Below are 24,596 nucleotides of genomic sequence, written 5' to 3' on the forward strand. Positions count from 1 at the left end.
CCAATCAATTATGATCTTGTGATGAAAGTTAGATTTAGGAGAAACGTATCTCCTTTTTTGCCTGTAAACTTATAGATGGTTAACGCTGACCTTTTACATCTACTAGGATGTTCATTGTGCCCATGTTTTCTTCCTGGTAACACACTACACTTTTTATAGTATATAGATTTACCTCATGGTATCATATAGTGTCTGATCTTGTAATTATTTAAATATTATAAATGCAAATTTAAATAAAAATTGATAAAATACAGTATATTATTATTGCTATTATTATTATTATTATTATTATTATTATTATAATAATAATAATAATAATAATCATAATAATAAATAAAACAAGCCTGCTCTGAGCTGTGTAGGCCATATTGTTTATAAAAAGACAATCTCCAACTCATGTGTTTACTGTATCTTTTTTATACGTGAATAATAATGAAATCAGGTCTGCAAAGAACAAACACAACATTTTGTGCAGAGAGATAATATGAACATGTCTGTATCACAGTGATATACATCCAAACAGGTTGTAGCTGACAGTTCAGACGAGGCAGCAATGGTTTTATTAACGTCGTTTTACTTTGAAAAGCACAGGCAAACATGAACCAATCACAATCAAAGGAGCACTGAAGCACCGCCCATCAATGACTTCCATTTTTCATTTTATGTCCAAAAAACGAGTTTTTTTTGTGTTTCTGATTGTGTGGATTTAACAATGAAATCAAACCAACAAAAGGTACATTGGTCTTTATTTTCTCAGTTCTGGAGTGCATAAATGTAGTTATACTTTAACTAAGTATATTGTCCAAAATCAATTGCAGGATTTTTCAATTACAGTTTCAATCACACCATAGTTGTAATTAATTATTAATTACATGAATACAATTATAATTGACCACAACACTGGGTGTAACTATTAAATAATAAAGAACTAATAAAATGCAATGTTTACTGTGTCCTTTGTTTAGTTAACCAGACATTTAAATTGCTGCTTTTATGATGTGATTCACTTTTAGTTTTAAAAACCCTAAACGTAGGCCTAAGATAGAGTCCTGGATGCTCAGGATCAATCTCTGACAAAGTGATTGTCCAGACTACATCACTGTTAGACATTGAATTTAGGCATTGAAGAGCATGATGTATTAAAGGTTTGGTAGAACTGGGACAACCATATGAGAATGGTTAAGGAAGCATGAACCTATCAGTATCAGACCTGAAGCAATGAAAAACACTGAGCTGACAGAGAGAATGTACTGAGTAACTTCCCTAACCCTTCCCTTTCCATTGTCCTACCCTGACTCCCTCTTCCTTGTTCCTTTCCCCCTCACTGGGGTGTGGCACTACCCTCTCTTTTTATATTCTCCCTTTAATAAAGTTTTAGTCACCCTTCCTAGGGAGGGTGGTGATGCAATAAAATAAATGTATTTATTTATTAATTGTAGTTACCAGAGTAACTATAAAATTGAGTGGAGTAAAAAGTACAATAGTTTTGTTTTTGATTTTTTTAATGGTGTGAAAGTAATCCAACCAAACTAATACTCAAGTTAAGTACAGATACTAGAAAGGTACAGTATTTAGGTAAATGTACTTCGTTACTGTCCACCACTACATCAAACAGGATGTGTTTAAGAGCAGTTTTATGTGTTGGTTCATTTGTCGTTTCGCTCACTGTGTTTACCTTTAATGATTTATTTTGGTTTAAATGCGTTTATTTCACTTTCTACAGCACTTTGTTTCTGTTTAATTGATTAACTTTATTAATTAATCTAGATCAATTCGGATTTTGCTTTCTCAGACGAACTGACTCACTAACTAACTCTGACTCAATTCGTTTATGTAACGGTTCAACAGTTTCGTGTTTATTGACGGTGAACCCACCCCTCAAAGCCCCTCCCTGTTAGCCGTTAGCCGGGCCCGGAGGACCGGGGAAGAGCCGGAGAAAGACCGGATAAGCACCGAGGAACAGAGAGCAGAACATCGCTCAGAGGAGACATGAACCCGGCGTGCATTGGAACGCAGTGACGGTCAGAGACCTCCAGCAGTACCGGCCTGGGCCTTTGCAGAGTTGAACCGAGGAACCCTCCTTTCTGCTCCGCCTCACTCCACCGGCGTACCGGACACAGACCCGCAGGAGTCCCGGCCGAGGCCTGCTGGACGCCGGCTGTGTTTGAGGTGAGCCGCTGCGGAGCATCGGGCTCTGGTTAGCCTTTTAGCTTGTTAGCACTCCAATTCCGTTATAAAGCATCTCAGGCTAGTTAGCTTAGCCTAGTTAAGTTGAAATCTGTGTTTTTATTAGAACAGAGGCTACCGTTAGCTTAGCTGGGTGGATTTATTTTCAGCTGAAACTCTGTCTGACTTTGTGAGTCTGACTCTGTTTCTGTCTGTATCAGTTTAGTGAACAGGTTAGTGGGTAGTTTAGTGCAGGGCGTTTAAAAAAAGAATATTTGAGAGTAATTGACTAACTGTGACTTACTCCAACTGTCCACAACTAACTTTGACTAACTCTAAAAGTCTGAATAACTCTCAGTTATGACTAAGTGTAACTCCAGACTAGCTCTGACTCCTGACTAACTCTGACTCCTGACTAACTGTAAATCCTGACAAGTCTGACTTGAACTCTGACTGATGACTGTTACTCCTGACTAGCCTCATTCTAAATACAACTCCTGACTAACTCCGGCTCTGACTTAAACTTACACTAACTCACTCCTGACTAACTCCAGCTCTGACTTAAACTTACAATAACTGTAACTCCTGACTATCTCTAGCTGAGTGTCCATTACAGATTTATGCAAAACAAAAGCAATATTTCTAATGCTGCATTCGATTGCACTTGGAACTCGGATAAATCCGGTAGACCGAATCGTAAAAGTGCAATAAAACAGCCCTTGAGCTCGGAACCCCAACCTGGGCAGGATCCAAACCCCCATGAGTCGGTAGGATTGACGTTTTAGAAAAATGGTGGTGCCCACCGTTGGACGTAAACAGTCACTTTCTCCTCAACTTTTACTTTTTTGTGATGGTTAATTTGGCATGTGTGTCACTAAAAGTACAGAATAAACTCTGTTGTGGTATTCTCATTCCTACTTTATTCATTTGAAAGCCACTCTGCGTAAGTAATGATCGAAAAATATAAAAACAAACATCAGCTTGCTATGGCCAGTCATGTTTTCCGAGCTTACTGAATAAAACTCATTGACGTTGGAACTAACGACCCAGATCTTTCTGAGTTTCGAGTGCTATCGAACGCAACATCAATGTTGACAAAGTATAATTGCGCTTTGAACGCGTTTCCATTGAAGGTTGTTTTAATGCTAAGTAACGCGTCGGTGTCCTCTTCTGTTTACACGTAACACACCATGTTTTATCAGAGAGAAGTCGTCATGTGACCAGGTACGTCACATTCTGTGACGTGTTTTTGTGTGAATAGTGTTTCCATAGCACTTTTGCGACGCATTTCAATATCGAAATGGAAACACGTTCTGAATCCTCCTTAGGAAAGCGTAACAACTTTTTAGCCATATTTGAGTTTTTTTTTTTTTTCTCCTCGAAATGTCGGTTTTTCCATGACCAGTTTTTTTTTCTGAGATATTAAGATTTTGCCCATTTCCAAGAGTAATTGAAACCCAGCTTTTGACTCCTGACTAACTGCAACTCCTGACTAAATCTGACATTAACGCTGACTAACTAACTTTGACTAACTTTAACTCCTGACTAAATCTGACATTAACGCTGACTAACTAACTTTGACTAACTTTAACTCCTGACTAAATCTGACTTTAATGCTGACTAACTAACTTTAACTCCTGACCAAATCTGACTTTAACGCTGACTAACTCTTAACGCTTAACTCTGATGAACTCTAACACTGACTTTAACCCTGACCAACTCTAACTCCTGAATAACGCTGACTAACTGTAACTCCTGACTAACTCCAACTAGCTAACTCTGACTAACTTTAGCTCCTGACTAAATCTGACTTACTGATTTTAACTCTGACTCTAACTTTCACTATCTCTGACTTTAATCCTGAATAACTCTAACTCTGACTAACTTTAACTCCTGACTAACTCTAACTCCCTGTGCTTCAGTCTGTCAGACTCTCAGTGATCCAGGATGGGCTTCGGTCGGGACTTGAGGAATTCCCATGAAGGGCTGTTAAAACTACAGGAGTGGGAGCTCAAGGTTGGTTTAATTCACTCTAATTCAGGGTTTGTAAACCCATTGCTCCCTTTGCCCCTCCCCTTGTGGCTCATTGACCAATCACTAACCATCAACTCCACCATCAGCCTTATTCATTGTATTAAACATAAACAATGCATGTTTACATCTTGGCACCAAAATGAGAAAGACGTTTGCTGGAAAGTGATCGTCTGACTCAATAGAAGATCTTTGAGTGTTAAATGATCAGTGTGTATTAAAGCCCCGCCTCCTCACCAATCAGTTGTCTTGGAAAATGACCTGTTCATTCGTAGTAGATCCTGGTTGGTGCACAGATCTGACAGCTGTGGAGAAAAAATATAGTTATGGATAGAGTCGATCCTTTGATTTACAATGACATCCTATGTGGGGCCCTATAAAATCTATTTTATTTTTGTCTAAATTCCACGTTTTCTGCATTAATTTTTTTTAAAGAAATATGAATCATTTTTTTCCAGAAAATAATTACTTTTTAACTTCTGTGAGGAAACAAAGTAAATACTAATAAAAAGATAACATAATTAATCAAAAATGCAGGTCAAAAATAAAAAAATGTAATTTAAAATAATGAGTAAGATAAATTTAAAAGGTATATACTGTATAAGTTGTACTCATGTGGATTATTCTGACTGCTTTTTTTAAATTACAATATTTATGTTTCATATAAAGATGTATGAAAGCAGCATTAATGTCACCCAATTTCCCCTCAGGTATCAATGGTTTACTGAATCTGAGCAGGTTTATTGATCAAGTTTCTTTTTTTTTTTCCCCATCGTCTTAATTTAAGTTAACCTACTTATCCTGATGACATCATTCCAGACCAGAATGATTAAAAAAACAAAACAAATGAAAGCAACCCCACCCCCACCCAAAAAAAACAAATGGATGCAAGGATGCATCAGTTATTTCAGCACTCGGGGTCTAGAATATTTTACAGTATTAGAAGTTATCATTAGCGACGATGTTTCAGACTCTACAATCGCTGGCATCGATGGTCCACAAAAACAAACAACTGTTCCCTACGGATCTTCTGTAGCACAGATGAGATGTTGTTCAAAGGTTCTGAGCAGGTGAAGCTGATTAAACATAGGGGTGTTACTTTAATGCGATTAATTGATTACAGGAAAAAATAGTGCGCTAAAATTTTGTGTTTTTTGCATCACAAATAGTGGAAAACCTTTCTCCATTGCACGTGTTCCCGGTATATCCATAAATACTGATGCACCAGCTACAACGGTAGTAGCCGAGGAGTCTTTGAGCGCGTTAATTTAAGTTAAAAAAAAAACACACCGGATGGAAAACTAAAGCTCAGTTGACCACTTTGTTGATCACTGGAGGTCTTCTAGCCTCCAGCGGAGCTTTTTCCACCTCAATGCTAACTATGTAGCAGCTAGCACCTCAATGCTAACTATGTAGCAGCTAGCACGGACAGCGGTCCTTCAGACGAAACACCAGACCGCATACACAGAGTGGCCCATAATATCCACACTAGACACTCAGACAGGGTTCAGAGCCAAAATGAATAAATCAATGAGTGACAAATGAACAAAGTTGGTGGATAAATGATTGTAGTGGACAGTCCACCACTATTGGTGGTAGAGGATGTGGGCGGGGTTCATTAATTGTGTTGCTCAGAAAAGCGTTCTTAATGTTCTAACGTCTAGCACTACATATGAACCTGATCTTTTATTTCATTTCTATTATTTGGAGATTGACTAAAGTACATATCAATATTTCCCCTGATGGTCTAAACTAAAGGTGTCAGCAGCCCTTTATAGTGTCACATACAGAGGAATGGAAATGGTTCAAGTCTGTTAAAAACAATAAATGACTATAAAGACACTTTGTTATACATCAATCTTGCGATCTGCCACAATAATGTAATTTAAAGGAAAATACCTCAAGTTGAGGGTGTTTCTTAGCAATTTTTAGGTGAGATTAGAAAGAGATAAATTAATTAATTGCACAATATTTTAATCTAACATCACTAACTAAAGCTGATCATGATTACATGGAGCGCAGCTGCGCTTGACCAGAAACGGACGGAGCTTCACACACATATTAAAGTTAAGCGGTAACTGGTGGCTCCATATTTAGGAGTGAGTGATGAATTGCATAGTTTTTTGGTAGTTTAGACGGTGTTTCAGGCGGTTTGGACGCTGTTTGAAGCGACCACATCGGGAGGGGCAGGCGGTGCATCTAATGAGCGCTTCCTGGAAGTATTTCCCCATAAACTCACGGTGATGGCGTTTCATCCCATTCATCAGCGGATTCCATTTTCATTGGTCGATTCCCTGATTATACTTATATTCACTCAGCAAGAACATACAGTAGCTGCGCTGCGTGGGAGGGGCCTCTAAAATAATGTAGGATATAATACATACAATATATAAATACAAAAAGAGATTGTCCAATTAATTAATATTGTACAATTTCTCCAGTTTCCACACAGGCTGTTGTAAATGTAATACTGACAAACCGTTCATTCTAAGTCTGACATCAACAGAAGTATGTAGTGTGTTCACATTAGATAGTATGAATGGATTATGTGAGAAATACCCAGATGTATACAATATAGAGACATGTTTTAGGTATGCATGGTGGACACACTATACTTAACCGCCCTATGATACATTGTGAGCGGAATGTAAAATCGTCCTGGGACCAGCTTTAAGCTAAAAATCAAACATCCCCTTTTCAAAATAAAAGCATCTCTCCTCATCTTCCATTAGTTTTTTACCACTTTTGTAAATGGGGATCTTGTTTTGAAGTTGAGCAGAAGTTTACTCAGTAGCACAATGGAGGCTCTCCGAAAATCGTCGGAATGAAATATGTATACGTGAGTTTATGGATCAAATGATCATATGCTGATATTCAACTTGGTCACTTTCTCATTTCAAATGTTTTCAGAACTTTTAAAGGTGGAGAATCAACAGAGATATTTAGCCTCAGTGTGATTCAGGGTTTTGTCGTTGTAGGTTCCAAATGCATCTTGGGAAACTTCGTTCATCATCCTAATCGTACTTATCGCATATAATTGTTGTATACAGTATATAATTGTAGTGTATAGTACAGAGTGCCACTTCGATTACAGCCTCAGTCTTTCCTGCTTTTTTCTGCATCAACAATGTTACTTAAGCCTCAATTATTGATTTTAATTCTTCTTCTTTGTTAACAATAATTGTCTGTTCATGTACAATGTGTGTGTGTATTTTATTATAGCTTATTAAGAGCAATTGATCCTTGACTCTCAATCTTTTTTTTTGGTGGTGGGCGGGGCTTAAGTGGCTCTTATGATGCTTAAGGTATCTGAGCACTGCTCTAATCCTATGTTCTATACATTCCCTATAAATATAATTGATTATTATTAAAATAGGGATGATTTAATTACACATTGTTCCAAAACAATTAATGCAGCTGATGTTTTGTACAGTTTGTAGTTTATAGCTGTTGCTAAGATATTAGAATCAATGCACTATGATGGTAAAAGTACACATGCTAAAATGACACAATACCACACAACGCATGAATGCAGATAAAAAAAAAAGCAATCGTCACAAGTTTCACAACTGGCCAATAAATGACAATCATTGTAAAACTGTATTACACCAAATACCCTCAGTCCCAAATCCCAGAGTAAATGATGTGTAACCTGTGTGTGTGTGTGTGTGTAGCTGCTAGAGACGGTGAAGCGCTTCATGACCCTGAGAGTGAAAAGTGATAAAGAATATGCTGCTTTGCTGCTCAGCATGACTCAGCAAACGGAGAAACAGGAGGCTGCGGACTATGTCAGCACCGTCAGTAAGGTAGGTTTCATTCATGAGGAGAACACACAGCTGATCTTTGTGTTAGCGGGGCCAATCAGCATGCTTTGTGTGTGTGCACGCTGAGTGAGCAGCGTGATCTGAGCGACTGGAGCAATATGGATCAAACCGTAGACCAAGGCCTTGGCGATCTAATCCTCAGCTACAGAAGTTAGCTCGAGGGGCGTGGAACGTAGGGCTGTGCGTTGCCATAAATCTGCTTATATGATTCACATTTTACATGTCACGATACAATATATCCCAATACTATACAATAAGATATTATTGCGATATCAATAATTGCAAATTTCACCTTTACAAGTGTAAAATGGTATGAAATACAATTAACTTCATTCTTTTAAACTTGTGAGAACAAGTAAATAGTAACTTAACTGTAATTCATGTTTATCAAACTGTCAAAATACAGTTTTCAAAAAAAACTTTTGCTTCTACAGCAGATTCTGATTCTGAGTTAAGTTCTTAAATTATTTTTAAAAAAAATGAAAAGTAACTACATACATCTATAAAAGTGCCCAGTATGTTTTATGAAAATAAAGTGCAATCAACTTCCAGAGGAGTGAGGTAGTTTAATAAGGGCTGATGTGGTTCACTAAACACCTTTTTTTTTTTTGTTAAACATGATTTAAAAAATCAATCTTTACATTTTTTTCAATCGATACAATTATCGTGCTGTGAAATATTGCAATATATCGAGCCTGAGCTGTTGCGTGAGGTAGAGAAGTTCTGACTAGATATAAATGACCTCATCTGGACTCATAGCAAGGTTCAGAAAGCACAGGCCGCCCCTCCCACAAGCCTGCTCGGCGTGACCGCAAAAGAAGACCCTACACAGACGTGGGCCCTGCAGCACCACATGCTGCCACAACCCCGCCCCCTAAGACAGCTTGTGCCATACACCGGCCTGCTAGATCCTCCCAGGCAGACCCCGGAGGGAGCCCGATTCAGCAACACCATAGAGAAAATAAACCCCCAGGCAACCAAGCCTGCGCACCCGGTCGAGCCAGAAGAGCAGCCCAAAGCAACCCCCGGCACCCAGCCCCCCAGTACGCAGGAGCCGCCCCCGAGCAGCAGCTTGTGTGTTGTTTCCAAATCAGTTTTGTGCTGGAGCCGGTCCTCCTGCATACCCAAAATGCCGTTGCTGTCTACGGTTGTTCTGAGGGCGTTTGTGTTTCCAGCACCCCTGATTCACTGAGTCCGACAAAAACAAGCACTCAATACTTAATGAAGCACACTTTCAGGGCCCATAGGAACACATCCTTAATAAGGTGTATATTTGTATGTAACAGTCATGGTCTCAGCTGGTGCGTCACACGGAGTCTCTGGGTCGCATCATGCGTTGCCATGCCGACGATTTAAACTCTGGCCCACTACATCGTCTCGCCACGCTGATCAGAGACAAGCAGCAGGTGAAGAAGAGCTACCAGAGTCTTCATCAGCAGCTGGAGAATCACATACACAAGGTGAGCGCCCTGACTCAGCCAATCAGCTTCAATGTCCTGCCCCTCTGAGCTCATCGTGGTAAAGGGCCCCGCCCCCTTTCTGCTGTCCTAGGTAACCAGGAGCGACCTGGACAAGCTGAAGGCGGCGTATCGTCAGCTGAGCAGAGAGGCCTGCAGTGCCAGGGAGAAGTACCGAGAGGCGCTGAGCAAAGGTTATTTATAAAGCAGCTGTCGCTTTTATTTTGAAAAGCCTGATGTTTGTGTACGAGTCGTGGTGATCTGTCAGCTCACGCACAGAAAAGGAAAAGAGACATGGGCACAGGTTCAAGATAGAGCTGACGGCTTCTGATCTGATTCTGATAGTTTGTTCATGTACAGATTTTTATAGCTTACTAAAACAAAATTGGGGGATGGGCTTACAGAGGTAAACGTGTGCTTTAATCTCTAAGGACCTATACTGCAAAGCTAGATTTCCTCTTATTGCGCTAACTTCTGGTTTTTAATCAGTGTGTGCTGTCCTACAAAGCTGGCTAACGTCTTACGGAGCTAAATTTCAATGGTACCTTAGGCTGAACTAATAACTCGGGTCGGGACCAGGTTTTGTTTTGGCTAAGATCAGGTTCCAATGGTATCACACACATAGAAATCAAAGAATATTTGAAGAACTTAAGTTTTTTTTAATGTGGTCTCTCTCGTAATTATAGAAGGGAGTTCAGTACATTGGTGAAGTGAAGCGTTCACAAACAGTTTCACTTTTAGGAGCTGCTTGTGTTGCATTCATCAGATGAGCTGACGTGTTCTCTGCTTGTTTGACTTAATGCAATGCATTGGTAGAACAAAACAATGGAACGCCGTTTTAAATTGATTATATTTGTGTTCAAAGAAGGAACTGTTTAAAGCAGCTGACTTTAGGATTTACTCTGCTGCGATAAACACTGACTTCTGAAGCAGCAATTGTCTGACTCATAATCAGAATAGATGCTTAAGTAGCCATATGTTTTACTTCATCGTGTAGTTTATTAGCCCAAAACAGTAACAAAAGTGATCAGTAGATGCTTTGATGCTTTCCTTATGAAAGTACTTGTAGGGATGCATCAAAGCAATCACTAGATGCCTCTGAGGAAGACGGACAGTTGGCAGTCAAACATGTCAAGAGATCAGATTTCCTGGAGAAAGTGGTCTGAATAAATGAAGCCTTAACATATTAATAACAAAAGCTTTTGAATAGCCAATGTGTAATATTTTAATGTTTACCAGTTAGTCCAGTATAAACCCATCATCACACTGATGGAGTATGGAGGTCTCAATGGGTCTGTCTCTGTCCAATCACAGGCCGGGAGGCGGAGCGTGCACGGGAGCGTTACGACAAAGCGACGGCGAAGCTCCACAACCTGCACAACCAGTACGTACTGGCCGTGTGCGGCGCTCAGACGCAGCAGGAGGAGCACCGGAGACACGCGGCCCCCGCTCTGCTGGACGCTCTGCAGAGGATGCAGGAGGACATGACGCTGGCACTGTGAGTCACCACGGCAACACTCTGACACACCGACACTTGCTGACTGCCTGACGCCCAGCATGTTGTGTGTGTTGTGACCTAGTCGCAGCGTGTTGGAGGAGTACTGTGAGATCAGCAGCCTGCTGACAGACGAGGTGGTCCGCGTCCATCAGCAGATCTCTGAGGCCGTGCAGAGCATCGACCCCATGGAGGAGTACCAGCACTTCATTGAGGCCTACAGGTTACCGTGGTTACCGGCTCAGACTCTCTGCATGCCTTATATCAGAGGTTCTCAACCATGGGGTAGGGACCCCATTTGTGGTCGCAAGACACTGGGAGGGGGGTGCCAGATGCCTTTAAGAAAATAAGAATATTTTCTGAAGAATTTGAGCCCATTTTTGCTTATTTTTACCGTTTTTTTGCAACTACACCAAACTTGCCATATTTTATCCTATTTTCGTCACTTTTTCTTCTTCTTGCTACATTACTCCCACCTATAAACCATTTCCAACACTTTCCCACCTAATGTCGCATATTTTGACCCATTATTGTCACATTTAACCTCTTCACCATATTTCATGCTATTTTTTTTTTGCCAATTTAACCACATTTACAATTTGTCATGACCATTATTTGCCAGTTTCAACTAATTGTTTCTACTTTTAAGCCAATATTATACTGTTTTTGGTTACTCTGTTTTGCAACTTTTAACCAATTTCTGTGGTTTTTCACCACCTTTTCCACCATTTATGGTCACATTTAACACATTTTATTTGTCATCAAAACAAAAATGTACATCCACTTCCTGGATAACAGTGGATATTATTCAGATAAATAAATAAATGTGGTTATCACAGATTCATAGAACAATGGACCATCATTTTACCGACTTTATGGATGGACCCCAAAAATCTCTCCCCTTTATTTCCCCTCATAGATGGTTCTGTCTCCACATGACTGTTATTCAATGTTCATGTCTGTGTTCAACCATCTTCAGCTACAGTGGGGGTCCCCGCTCTCTGGAACCTTTTTGTTGGGGGCGTCGCGGGCAGGAAAGGTTGAGAACCACTGCCTTAGGTTTCTGTGGTAACAGTGTCTCCATCCCTCAGGTCTCCGGAGACGCCCGAGGTCAGCGTGGAGTTCGACGTGTCCCTATTGGAAGAGACCGACAGCCTGCCAGCCAATGACATACTGTGGAACACACTCACCTCCAACAACCTGCAAGACATGTAACGCCTTCACAATAAGAGCAGGCAAGCCTGCAATAAAAAAAGGTCTGCTCAGGCACACTCTGTTACTATTTCAGGTTGTCGTCGACAACAGAGGAGCTGATGCTGACTCAGCAGAATCTGCAAACCAAAGAATCAATGGCAGAAGAGCTGGACAGCAAAATCCAGCTGAGTCAGCAGAGCGCTGAGAGGAGGAGCGAGTGAGTGCCTAAAACACAGACAATGTTATGGTCTAATACAGTGATTCTCAACTGGTGGGTCGTGGACAGCTGGTCAAAATTAAATAAAGGCTTAATGTCTCTCATGTTGTATTTTATTTTGAAAGAAACTTTTCTTTTGATAGGCATGCTGTGAAATGCATGTTACACATGAAAATATGTAGATTTATGTTGGAAAAAATGTTATATATTAGGGCGACCGTGGCTCAGGTGGTAGTGGGTCGTCTCCTGATCGAGAGGTTGGGGGTTCGATCCCAGTACCTGACTATGTGTCGAAGTGTCCTTGGGCAAGACACTGAACCCTAAGTTGCTCCCAGTGGTCGACTAGCGCCTTGCATGGCAGTCCTGTCCCACTGGTGTGTGAATGTGAGAGTGATTGGGTGAATGAGCTGATATGTAAAGCGCTTTGAGACTGTTTCAGTGGTGATAAAGCGCTATATAAAATCAAGTCCATTTACCATATATGTGTTTTCAACAGCTATTTTTGAAAAACATTTCATTGGTTGAATTCTAAAAAAAAAAGTGTGTCGCGATTTAATGTCTGTGGCAAAATGTGGGTCCCAGGGTGGGACCAGTTGAGAACCACTGGTCTAATATATTTAATGTGAAGAATAAAGTGCATTATAAAAGCTCTGAACTGAAGTTTTAATGAAAGAGGCAGAGCTCTGACAGGAAATGCAGAGACCTTCACTCCTTACTCCTCTGAGACCAAATCAAGAGCTTAGTTTCAAAATAAAACACAATCGTGGGATACTTAACTGATTATGGTAAACACTGAATAATTAATGGCTTTTATAGCATACTCCTGTAGACTGTAAGATATTACAGGAAATCAATACCCTTCAAAGTAAAAGGGCAAGACCAATTTCTCTTCCCTGTAACTTTGGTTTCCAGAAAAATGTAACAATTCTGACTGTTCTTCAAAACTCATAAAAATTTTTTAGAACAGTAATAACAAAGTTCTAATATTTTCAGCTGCGTCCTCCTGCTCAGTCAGAAGCTCTCCCTCCTGGAGCTCAGACACGCCATCCAATCACTGCGCAGCTCCGAGGCTCGCTTCATTTCCCAGAAGGCTTTGCTGGATGCTAAGATGGCAACGCCGTCACCGCCGCCTCCTCCGGCCGCTCTGGCTCTGCCGTACGAGGACGACGCTCGCTCGGTGGGATCCTCGGTGAGAAACGCAGCATCTCATATATGCAGGTCTGTGGGTCCCTCACCCACCCCACCAGTAGGGGGCTCCACTCCTGATGCCTCTGTGGTCATGTATACCAGTGGTTCTCGACCTTTTCAGCCCACGACCCCCAAAATAAAGGTCATCTATAAGGGAGAATACAGGGGAGAGATTTTTGGGGTCCATCCATAAAGTCAGCAAAATTATGGTTTTTTGTTCTATAAATCTTTGATAACCACATTTATTTAGTCATCTGAATAATATCCACTGTTATCCAGGAAGTTTATTATTATCTGTGCTATATTATATAGTCATCCTAAAGATGTAAATCCTTGTTTTAATCAGAAATAAAATGGGTTAAAAGTGACCAGAAATGGTGGAAAAGGTGGTGAAATGGGATTTTAAAAACCACAGACAGCCAAAAAGAAACTGACAGAAAATATGGTAAAAAGGGTTCAACGTGTCAATATTGGAACAATTCGTTTAAACTGGCAAGTAATGGGCAATAAAAAATCATGAATGTGGTTAAATTGGCAAAAATAAGCATCAAATATGATGAAAAGAAGTTAAAAGTGGGTCGACATATGCAATATTAAGGAGAAAAAGTGGTGCAAAGGGTTTTTAAGTGAAAATGTCATGAAAGTGGGAGAAAATATGCATAAAAGGCATTGAAATGTGATGTTGAAGTGGCAGTAATGGGAGTAATGTAGCAAAAATGCATTAAAAGAAACAAAAATATGACAAGAAAAAGTGACAAAATTAGGTTCAAATATGGCAAGTTTGGTGTAGTTGCAGAAAAAGGTAAGAAATGAGCAAAAATGGGCTCAATTTGTTAAGAAAATATTCTTAGTTTCTTAAAGGCTTCTGGCGACCCCCTCCCAGTGTCTCCTGACCCCAAGGTTGAGAACCCCTGATGTACTTTGCAGATCTCAACCACAAGTGTGTGTTTTCAGGACAAGTCCAAAGAACGCGGCTCTCGCTTTGACACTCTGAGACACAGCCTGGCAGGAATGATCCGCTCCCCTAAGGCCTCGCTCAGCTCACACACCTCGGTCAGTGTCTGTGTCTGTCTTTAGTCTGTCGGTCTGTCTATCTCGCTCTGAGTCTGTCTTCTGGCCCTGCAGCAATTCTTCGATGTGATTCCCACCTCTGAGCGCCCCCTGGTGGAGCAGGAGTGGTATCACGGGGCGATCCCTCGCACTGAGGCTCAGGAGTTGCTACGACAACAAGGAGACTTCTTGGTCCGAGAGAGTCACGGAAAACCGGGAGAGTACGTCCTGTCGGTGTTCGCAGACGAGCAGAGACGACACTTCATCATCCAGTACGCTGAGGTACAGACATACACGTACAGACACACACGCGCACACACACACACACACACACACACACAGAGACAGGCAGTAAAGCTGTTGGTAAACAGGAAGCTAACCATCTAAGACAGTTCTTCTAATACTGTGTGGTGCGGCAAACAGGAGGAGAAACAAGTAATAGAAAATAGAGAACCTAACTATCAGTTGGATATGTGACATGTACGGTGACATGTTTGTAGTAGGGATGCACTGAATATTTGGTAACCGAATATATTCAGCCGAATATTGCAAAAAAAGCAACATTCGACCTTTGATGGATTGGGTTAAAAGTAAGCCTGAATAGAAGCGTGTGACACAAACAACGTGCAGTGGCGCGGTGTCCGACTCACATTTCTTAGTGCCCGTTTAACTTTGCTGTGCCTGTAAAAGCTCCGTCTGTTTTTCGCTCTGTGAGAACGTTATCAGCTTTAATCATCTTCACCTGCTCAGTGTTCGAACTGTTGTAGCAATGTTATCATAATGTTACATTCAAACAACATCAAATCAAAGCTACAGACGATCCATGGGACAAGTTGTTGTGGACGAGACCATTGAGTCTTAAACATCGTAGGTTAATAACTTCTGATACTGTCAAATATTCTGAGCCCTAGTGGTGAAATAACTGATGCTTCCTTGTGTCCATTTATTTTTGTGTAATCATTACGATCTGGAATGATGTCATCAGGATAATTTAAATTAGGTTCATTTAAACTAAGTTGATCAAAACTTATCAATAAACCTGCTCAGATTCAGTAAACCATTGATCCCTGAAAGGAAATTGGGTGACATTAATGTTGTTTTCATCTTTATATGACGTATAAATAATTAAAAAGGATATAATCCGTGTCACTACAACTTGTATCTACTTTTTAATTGTATCTTATTTTATTTTTGACATATATTTTTTGTTTAATTCTGTTTTGTTTTTAATTAGTATTTATTTAGTTTTTTCACAGGAGTTAAAAACTAATATTTTCTTTTAAAAAAAAAATGATGAATATTTCTCAAAAAAAAAAAAAACAGAACTGAAAAAATTTAAGTGGAAAACTTTGTGAAAAAATAAAATGGAATTTGTAAAAAAATAAAACAGATTTCATAGGGCCCTAGGTTTACATTATTAGCCTATCTACTGTGGCTAAGCAAAATAAAAAGATGTCAGAATATTCAGTAAACATTTGGTTTCTTGAAAAAAAAAAACATGAAAAATGTATTCTAGGCTATTTATGCACTATTAATAAAACACAGTAAAAAACTTAACAACCGTATTCGGCCAAGCATTGATATTTTATTTGGCTTCGGCCACAAATTTTTATTTCGGTGCATCCCTAGTTTGTAGTATTAAAGAAAAAATAATTTAAAGCCAACATTTCCAAGCACTGTGCTGACGTCATGCGGGGGACTCGACTTTAGCTGCCTGTTTCTGATACGCAATAACTTTACATTCAGAGCTGGGATTGGGCCGTGCCTGGTATCAGTGAATAGCTCTGGTCCTCCTGAGTCTAAATCCAACCCGCTGGAGAAGAAATGCACACTTTCTTGAAAACAGTCAAAAATCTGCTAAAAATGAAACTGGAGCTGAACACATCCTGCTGTCAGTTATTGTTTTGTTCATTTTTACTGATTTCTTACATTTTGTTACTGATTCCCTGTCAGAATCCGCGTCATGAATGAAGCCATTGGTTTGATTTGTTTGCTTAAAAATCTATTTCCATTTTTGTTTTCTTATGCTTTTTAGCACAGATTGCAAACAATGTTTCTTTATTTCCTGTCTTTATGTATTTCACATTTGTTTTTATGCAGGTAATTATTTTAATTTAGTTTTAATTAATTTATTAAATATGTTACTTGCATTATGAAACATGATGTCATTTCATACGTGTATTATATTTCCTTTTTTGTTTTTGGCACAGATTGCAAAAACTATTTTTGACCACGGCACTTTTAAATGAGTTTTTTATGCAGGTGATGAGTTCTATTTAGTGTTTGATTTATTATAAATATGATGTTACTATTTCCCTGTTTGTTCAATAAATTTGAAAAGGTGTTATTTATTTGCTAGGATTTTTTTGGGGGGCAATAATGAAAGTTCACCTTCGTTCAAAGTGGGAAACACCCCCAAGAAATAGAGAACTACTGCTCTAATCTAACAGATCTCTCTCTCTCTCTGGTAGAGTCAGTATCGTTTTGAAGGCACAGGATTCTCAACGATTCCTCAGCTCATCCATCACCACTTCACCACTAAACAGGTCATCACCAAGAAGTCTGGAGTGGTCCTGCTCACCGCTGTGGCCAAGGTTAACGTTCGCTCGCTCGCTCGCTCGCTCGCTCGCTCACTCACTCACTCACTCACTCACTCACTCACTCACTCACACGTGCTGATAAACCTTTGTTTTCTGCTTTTCAGGATAAAAAATGGATCTTGAATCATGAGGAAGTGACTCTAGGCGAGCTGCTGGGGAAGGTGACCTCACATCCTGTCCTCCTCCTCCAAGTTTCTACATTTCCCATCATGCCGTGCTGTGTTTTCAGGGTAACTTTGGTGAGGTTTTCAAAGGAACTCTGCAGAGAGATAAATCACCTGTGGCCGTGAAGACGTGCAAAGAAGATTTACCTCCAGAGCTGAAGATCCGCTTCCTGTCTGAGGCCAGGTAGAGCCCCGCCCACAGGCTCATAGCACGGGTTTGATCGTGTGTTACTAGGGTGACCAGGCATTCCGTTTTACCCTCACACGTCTTTTTTTCACTTGTCTGAACTGTCCAGCTGGATTTTAAAAACTTATGAAAATATTTGGGTTTCCCAGGGACCCTGAACGCATCTCGGGAACAGTTATTTTAAAAGACAGTAACTCTGCTAATATTTGCTCTATCAGTTTCTAACAGCTAATGAGTTGCTCTTTACAGCCAGTATCATGTCATTACAGTAGTTTTACTCACGTGTGACGGAATCATTAAAGATGTCGCTTTGTTTTGAAGAAATTGTCTGACACAAGGAGAAGAGAGACTCAAGTCCAAGATGGATTGAAAGAGACCAAATACTGGTGGATTTAATTACTATTTTTTTAGCAGAAAGATTCTCCTGGATGATCAAATGTTCTGTTTTATCATAGTTAGTCTGTGTGTACATTAATTTTTATGCATTTCAAACCTTATGGCAGGGGTGTCTAACTCATTTTAGTTCAGGGGCCAAACACGGATCAGTTCAATCTCAAGTGGGCCACAGATTTCATGTGGGAAAATCAGCAATTTCAACATAATGTTTGCATATAATTGATATAGACAGTATGTAAGGAATGTACAATATTAAAGCAATAAGTTACAGATTCTTCTTTAAATTTTCTGGGTAATTTTTGTGGAATAACTTGCAGGGAATTGCAAGATCATGAAAAAGTTTAGAGTTCTTTGAACAATCTAAGATGATATAAGCATTACATTGGGGAGTTTAATAGAATTTGTGTCATTGGAGGGGCTGAGATATCTACAAATGAATTATTTGGTAATTTACACAATAATTCATATTTTCACTCTCATTTTTTTCTTTCTGCTGCATGTGGGCCGAATCAGATGTTCTAAAGGGCCGGATTTGGCCCCTGGGCCTTGAGTTTAACACGTACCTTATGGACAATAACAACTTAGGTGTCTCCTATAAAGTATTTTGTCATTACAGGGTAGTTTCAAGAAAACGTTGAGTACTTATTGAGTGTGCCGTGGTCGGCCCAAGTATCTTTTTTAAAAAAAAAATTAGAATATGGTCACCCTAGAGTTACTGACACACAGAGCCACAGACAAACATGTTGGTTTGAACATTAGATGGTTGTACTTGGTAATAGGATGGCAGGATGTAACCATGACGACCGCTGTGTGTGTGACGCTGTGCAGGATCCTGAAACAGTACGACCACCCCAACATTGTGAAGCTGATCGGCGTGTGCACGCAGAGACAGCCCATCTACATCGTCATGGAGCTGGTTCCTGGTGGGTGGAGCCTCGGGAAAGGTCGCTCTGTGAATGGCTGAGGTGTGACATGGTGTGATCATGTGACCTCAGGTGGAGACTTCCTGTCATTCCTGAGGAAAAAGAAGGAGGAGCTAAAGACCAAACAGCTGCTGCGCTTCTCTGTGGATGCTGCAGCTGGGATGGCCTACCTGGAGAGTAAGAACTGCATCCACAGGTGAGACGTGACCTTTGACCTCACACACTGGAACCTTAATGGTCCAGCTTGGATGTTTTGAAGTTTGACAGGAAGTTGTTTCCATGGCAGCTTTCACAGTGAATGAAGCTTCATTCCTCTAGTGCAGAGGTAGGAAACTTCTGTCACAGAGGGCCACAAAAACATGTTTTTATTTGATTGAAACGCCACATTATCAACATTCAACATGTCAGCGTTTAGAATAATGACCAATAATCTGAGCATTAACACAAAGAAAAATGAGTTTCTATAGAAATTTTGAGTGTTTTTCTGTCATTCTGTGTATGTTTGGATGCATTATGTAGTCCTTTTGTGTTTTTTTTCCTTTAAAATGTATGTTTTTTTTTGAGTAATTTTTGTGTATTGCTGTTGTCGTTTTGATTGTTAGTACTGTGGGTTTGCATTTTTTGTGTATTTTTTTGTCTTTTTGCATACTAATTTTCTGTAATTTTGTTAAATTTTTTTTGAGTAATTTTGTTAAATTTTTTTTGAGTAATTTTGTGTTATTTGGAGTCATTTTGTGTATTACTGTTGTCAGTTTGTTAAATATTGTAGACGTTTTGTGTGTTTTTGCAGTATTATTTAGTTTTTTCTGCAATGTTGTAATTATTTGTATTTTTTAATGTATTTGTGCTTTTGTTTTGTATATTTTTCTGTCATTTTGTATGTTTACTTTGTCGCCAGATGTCCATGTCTGCTATAGTGACTCTGAAAGGATCTGCTTTGTTTCACTCTCACACAGTCACTGTTTCATGAGCCTTTACTGCTTGGTCTCCATCAGTGAGCACAGGTAAACTCCCCGTGTGTTTTCAGAGACCTAGCGGCGAGGAACTGTCTGGTTGGAGAGGGCAGCGTGTTGAAGATCAGTGACTTTGGGATGAGCCGACAGGAAGACGACGGAGTTTATTCTTCGTCAGGTCTCAAACAGATTCCCATCAAATGGACGGCCCCGGAAGCTCTGAACTACGGTCCGTCTCTTTTACACTTTAACACAAAACCATTAACACCTCGTCACAATCCCAGGGTTCTCACCAGGAAAGGGCAGGGGTGGGGAACCCCAGTCCTCGAGGGCCTGGTTCCTGAGACTTTTAGATGTGTCCCTGCTCCAACACACCTGAATCAAATGAATGGCTCATTATGATGCTTCTGCAGAGCTTGATGACAACACATGTGTTGGAGCAGGGAGACATCTAACATGATCAGGAATCAGGTCCTCTAGGATGGAGTTTGCCACCCCTGGCATAGAGGGATAGCGAGGTTGTAGGGTGGACCAGGTGCATCCATCCCCTCAGAAAAGAACTCGCCAAATTTATAGCTGAAGTTGTTTTGTGTTTTTAAATCTTTGTTTCAGACTTACTTTAAAGACAAAAGTTATTTGTAGAAATAGTGAAGGGTCATGATGAATGTGGTGAGTTACTCATGTTTGGTAATAGTTCCTCTACTAATAAATACTCACATACACTGTAGACACAAGAAATAACATTTCATTCAAAAGACTGATTCGATTCAAATCTAAATGAGGTATTATTTGCGATTCGCAGTAATATTGGTACAGTTATGGACACGCCCCCCCAACTCATTAATTTATATTTTTCTATTTTTTTTGTAGTTTCTGTTTAGATTATGAAGCACACTGTTTATATTGGAGGTGATTATGGGTTAGAACGCAGAGGATGCACACAGTAGAGCTTTGATCGATCCAAGAAAAGAAGACCCGAGCCTGACGGAACACGACCAGAACCTGTTCAACCTAAAAGATTCTCTTTAATCCCAAACCTGTTTCAACCCAACACTATTCACATCCATGCACATGTAGAAAGAGCTGTTATAAACAAGACGAGCAGCTTCATGTGTCGCTACACGCTACGTCTGGTTGAAGAACTCATTATATTAGACGGTGATTACGGTCACTGAGCGGAGGATGGACAAAGGCAACATCGGGGGCAGCTAAGTAGCTGCAGGGGTCCTCAGGTGAAGACCGAGCATCCGAGCAAATTGCCTGTATTAAATAGACGGTGCAGCTGATGTGCGTTTGTCGGTTATACAGAGTTTATGCCTTGAAGTCCATTTTGTGTGCAACAATTATTATGACGGTACTGATTAAAAAAGGAAAAAACATTAAATCCTTTACACTCAACAGCGCTGGCAAGAACCCTGAATCCCATTACACCTTAATCCTGCCGTGTTAGCCCCGCCCCCTCTCAACTTGCCGCAGCCTGCTAACGAGCCGATGTTGTGTCGTAGGTCGTTACAGCTCAGAGAGCGACGTGTGGAGTTATGGAGTTCTGCTGTGGGAAACGTTCAGTCTGGGAGTTTGTCCGTATCCTGGAATGACCAATCAGCAGGCCCGAGAGCAGGTGGAAAAAGGTACACACACACACACACACACTGCGCCTTCCCTGTCTAAGTGAAACTGAGGTGTCTCTTGTTGCTAGGTTACCGGATGTCCTGTCCTCAGCGTTGCCCTGACGACGTGTACAAAGTGATGCAGAGATGTTGGCAGTACAAACCCGAGGATCGACCAAAGTTTAGCGACCTGCACCGAGAGCTGAGCGCCGCCAGGAAGAAGTGACGAATCATCATCCCTCTGACCTCTGACCCCAACACTACATCACATTCATCACTATGTTTAAGTTGGAAACACACAGTAAGAAATATTAAATAAAAACCAAGGATCAATAAATAAATAACCTCAAGCCATCGACAGGTAAACAAACACATCCCTCAGATGTTTGTATAAAACAACTGTTTTCACTTTACTGTAACCATGGAAACGGTTCTTAACACTTTTATTTATTTTAAATGTTTTGATGGGCTTTTATTTTGAAAACCACTGATCACTGTGCAACCTGTAAATAGTTTCCCTTTTTTCAGCACGAGGACCTTTATTTGTTCACTTTATAATAAAAAAAACTGTTTGTTATAAAATAAATCACTCATAATCACGTGATAGCATCTTTATTTACACTCACAGCTCACTTTGTTTGTTTGTTTGTTAGAACTGTAAACTCCCAAACAGCGTGGGCAGCGTGGCAGGTTTGGGGTGGGGCTTGTATCCGATTCGCTCGTTAATTAGCTCCGTTCTGGACGCTGTGGATGAGGATGCTGAGGCTCCGCCCACCTCACTGGCCATAGCTCCGCCCCCTCCCGACTCCGCCTCCTCACGCTGACGCCGACGAGCCTGAAAACACACACGGTTCAGAATGAGCAGAACACAGCCTCCCAATATGTTAATGAGGCGTTCAGTCACTGGGCTTTCCTACGTAGACAGGATGGGGGTGTGGTTTCCAGTGTGAGTCACAGCTGTTAACTGGGAACAGAATGTTTCAGTGCTGAATTGGAAACAAACCTTTAGCTAGGGCTGGGTGATATGGCCCTAAACTCTTACCTCCATATTTTTCTCAAAATGGTGATATAAATATAAATGTCAATAATTTTAATTCAAATAAAGTCTTCCCAGAAAAACTATTTTAGGTTAAATTTGCTGATAGAAAAAGCCACACAGGCTCATTTATTAACAAACGGCTGCACAATATGTGTCACTTTAAGCTTTTTCTCCTCTACGGGACAGCACGTGTGAGTGAGTTCTGTAGTGTGGATGTTTAGGGGAAGGTCTGGAATAAGACGCACTCAGTAATCTAACTGAGCTAAAGTTGTAAAAACATATATTGATATAAGCGATATTGTCATTTTCTATATCGCCAAAACTGGATATATCTTGAATCTAGATGTATTTCCCAGCCCGACCTCCAGCTCCTTCTTTACGCTCTCGAACTCCTCGGTGTCGTCGATCTTCAGCTCCAGACGAGTCGGCTTTCTCCTCAACATTCTGCACTTCCTGCTAGAACAAAAAGCAACAGGAAGTGTTGCCCACATCAGATCCTGTGTTTGAATTCACACAGTAACCTGTCAGTGAGTCTGTAGGTCACAGAGCAACAGCTGCTGGTATTTAAACCCTACAACAGGAACAGGAAACTTTAAACTGCACCACAACACACACACACACACAAGGAATGACGACGTCATAGCAGGTAACACGGTTACCATGGTAACGGCAGATGTTTCTTTCATCACAAGTTCTCTCAGGACTTCCTAAAACTTGTCCAGTCACAGTTTGGTTTGATTTGACTAGATTGATTTATTTTTGAATTTGTAAAAAAGGAAATTAATAAAAGAAATGTCAAAAAAGTTAATTTCAAAAACACCAAGTAAGAATATTTTCAATAAAACATTTACATGTTCAAAAAAAGAGTAGGAATTAGTCTGACTTATTTCATCCTACCCCTTGTGTAACCATTATAGAGCTGGGTGATATATCGCAATATATTGAGTTTTCTATTTTAAAAAAAAATGACAATATTGCTCATATATAAATTATAGCTCATTTTGTTTGAAAATACTACTCTTGCTACTCATAAACGCCCAGTTAGATGGATTTCTGAGTGCGTCCTAAACCAGACCTTCCTCTAAACAAACACTACAGAACTCACTCACACGTGCTGTCCCTTAGAGGTGAAAAAGCCAAAAGTTGCACATATTGCGCAGCTGTTTGTTAGTAAATGTGCCTGTGTGGCATTTGGATCATCATTTAATTTATTTTGAAAAAAAAAAAAGGAGACATGAGTTTCTGTCCATATCGCCCAGCTCTACACCAGTATAACCAATGTATCTATGAGCTACTTAATTATGCATACACACATATGTACCTGTACATTTTATCAATGTGTTGGTTTGACTGGAAACATCAACAGAGCTTTGAAAGGACTTCTGATATATGTCATATAAACACACTGATCGGATTACAATAAGTTTTAAATGTGCATATAACACAGGACAGGACAGGAATAGAACCAATGATATTTAATAGTGTTACTCTGACTGAGTCTAAACAGTGAACGCATAAGTGACGTCACTGTGTGACAAAACAAAAACAAAACGACAAACCTGCTGTGTTTTCCCGCCTAAAGAGCCTTTGAACCGCCGCCCGTCTGTAGATAAATGTCCGTGTTTTAACGTCGGTGAACCACGTCTGTAACTCAACGGACAGGAGGATAAAACAGACCGAGGATGACGGACACACGTTGTCGCAGTTCTGTCCGTTGAACCATGATAGACGCCCCCTGCTGGTGTGGAGGAGAGAGTGTCACAATTTTGTTTTTTGTTTTCATCAAAAAACAACAATATGGAGGCCAAACCTGCCAAAACATTAAGTAAATGAATAACTAAATAAACGTGAAAAATAACAAAAAGGAAATTTGAGAATCAAATACAAGTAAATAGATATAAGTGGAAAAAATACAAAAGTTAAAAAATTAAATATTGTTCAAATATTAAATATAGGTTGATAAATAAAAGCGGAAAAACATATATGATTTATTTGTTGTTTTTTTTTACGGGTTTTAATTAATTCAATAATTTATTTTATACATATAAAAATATTTCAATTTTGTTTTCTTTTTATTTTCATCAACAATAATGATCAAGAACCAA

The 24,596-nt window shown here is 40.0% G+C and overlaps 2 protein-coding genes across 3 annotated transcripts; one reads left to right on the forward strand and one right to left on the reverse strand.

Annotated features, from left to right (window-relative positions):
• Window positions 1-1,819: 1,819 nt before the first annotated feature.
• On the forward strand, window positions 1,820-22,053 carry fer (fer (fps/fes related) tyrosine kinase). Its single transcript, XM_028462557.1, has 20 exons — window positions 1,820-2,169; window positions 4,089-4,182; window positions 7,872-8,003; window positions 9,308-9,481; window positions 9,573-9,672; window positions 10,793-10,976; window positions 11,059-11,196; window positions 12,065-12,184; window positions 12,262-12,384; window positions 13,378-13,573; window positions 14,527-14,625; window positions 14,698-14,904; window positions 17,094-17,216; window positions 17,327-17,383; window positions 17,452-17,570; window positions 18,798-18,892; window positions 18,965-19,088; window positions 19,920-20,074; window positions 21,351-21,473; window positions 21,542-22,053. Exons 2-20 carry the CDS (start codon window positions 4,114-4,116, stop codon window positions 21,676-21,678), a joined length of 2,475 nt encoding a protein of 824 aa, XP_028318358.1. The 5' UTR covers window positions 1,820-2,169; window positions 4,089-4,113; the 3' UTR covers window positions 21,679-22,053.
• Window positions 22,049-24,234, reverse strand: cdc26 (cell division cycle 26 homolog). Of its 2 annotated transcripts, none has more exons than XM_028462566.1 (3): window positions 24,051-24,234; window positions 22,854-22,944; window positions 22,049-22,287 (listed from the first exon to the last, which is right to left on the reverse strand). In XM_028462566.1, the coding sequence occupies exons 2-3, from the start codon at window positions 22,932-22,934 to the stop codon at window positions 22,102-22,104; spliced, it is 267 nt and encodes an 88-aa protein (XP_028318367.1). In that variant the 5' UTR covers window positions 22,935-22,944; window positions 24,051-24,234; the 3' UTR covers window positions 22,049-22,101. The 2 variants fall into 2 exon arrangements, with proteins under 2 accessions (XP_028318367.1, XP_028318366.1); XM_028462565.1 differs by having other exon boundaries at window positions 22,854-22,947.
• Between the last annotated feature and the right edge of the window lie 362 nt (window positions 24,235-24,596).

Source organism: Gouania willdenowi, chromosome 12 (assembly GCF_900634775.1).
Source record: "Gouania willdenowi chromosome 12, fGouWil2.1, whole genome shotgun sequence".
Lineage (NCBI taxonomy): Eukaryota > Metazoa > Chordata > Actinopteri > Blenniiformes > Gobiesocidae > Gouania > Gouania willdenowi.

What these genes read in the sequence shown, in the direction of transcription:
- cdc26 (XM_028462566.1), bottom strand. Translation starts at nt 22,934, where the DNA reads ATGTTGAGGAGAAAGCCGACTCGTCTGGAGCTGAAGATCGACGACACC. An exon ending in GCGTAAAGAAGGAGCTGGAG is followed by an intron (nt 22,288 to 22,853) that starts GTCGGGCTGGGA and finishes GTGTGTTTTCAG; the next exon opens with GCTCGTCGGCGTCAGCGTGA.
- fer (XM_028462557.1), top strand. Translation starts at nt 4,114, where the DNA reads ATGGGCTTCGGTCGGGACTTGAGGAATTCCCATGAAGGGCTGTTAAAA. An exon ending in CTCGCTCGGTGGGATCCTCG is followed by an intron (nt 13,574 to 14,526) that starts GTGAGAAACGCA and finishes GTGTGTTTTCAG; the next exon opens with GACAAGTCCAAAGAACGCGG. An exon ending in CCGAGAGCAGGTGGAAAAAG is followed by an intron (nt 21,474 to 21,541) that starts GTACACACACAC and finishes TCTTGTTGCTAG; the next exon opens with GTTACCGGATGTCCTGTCCT.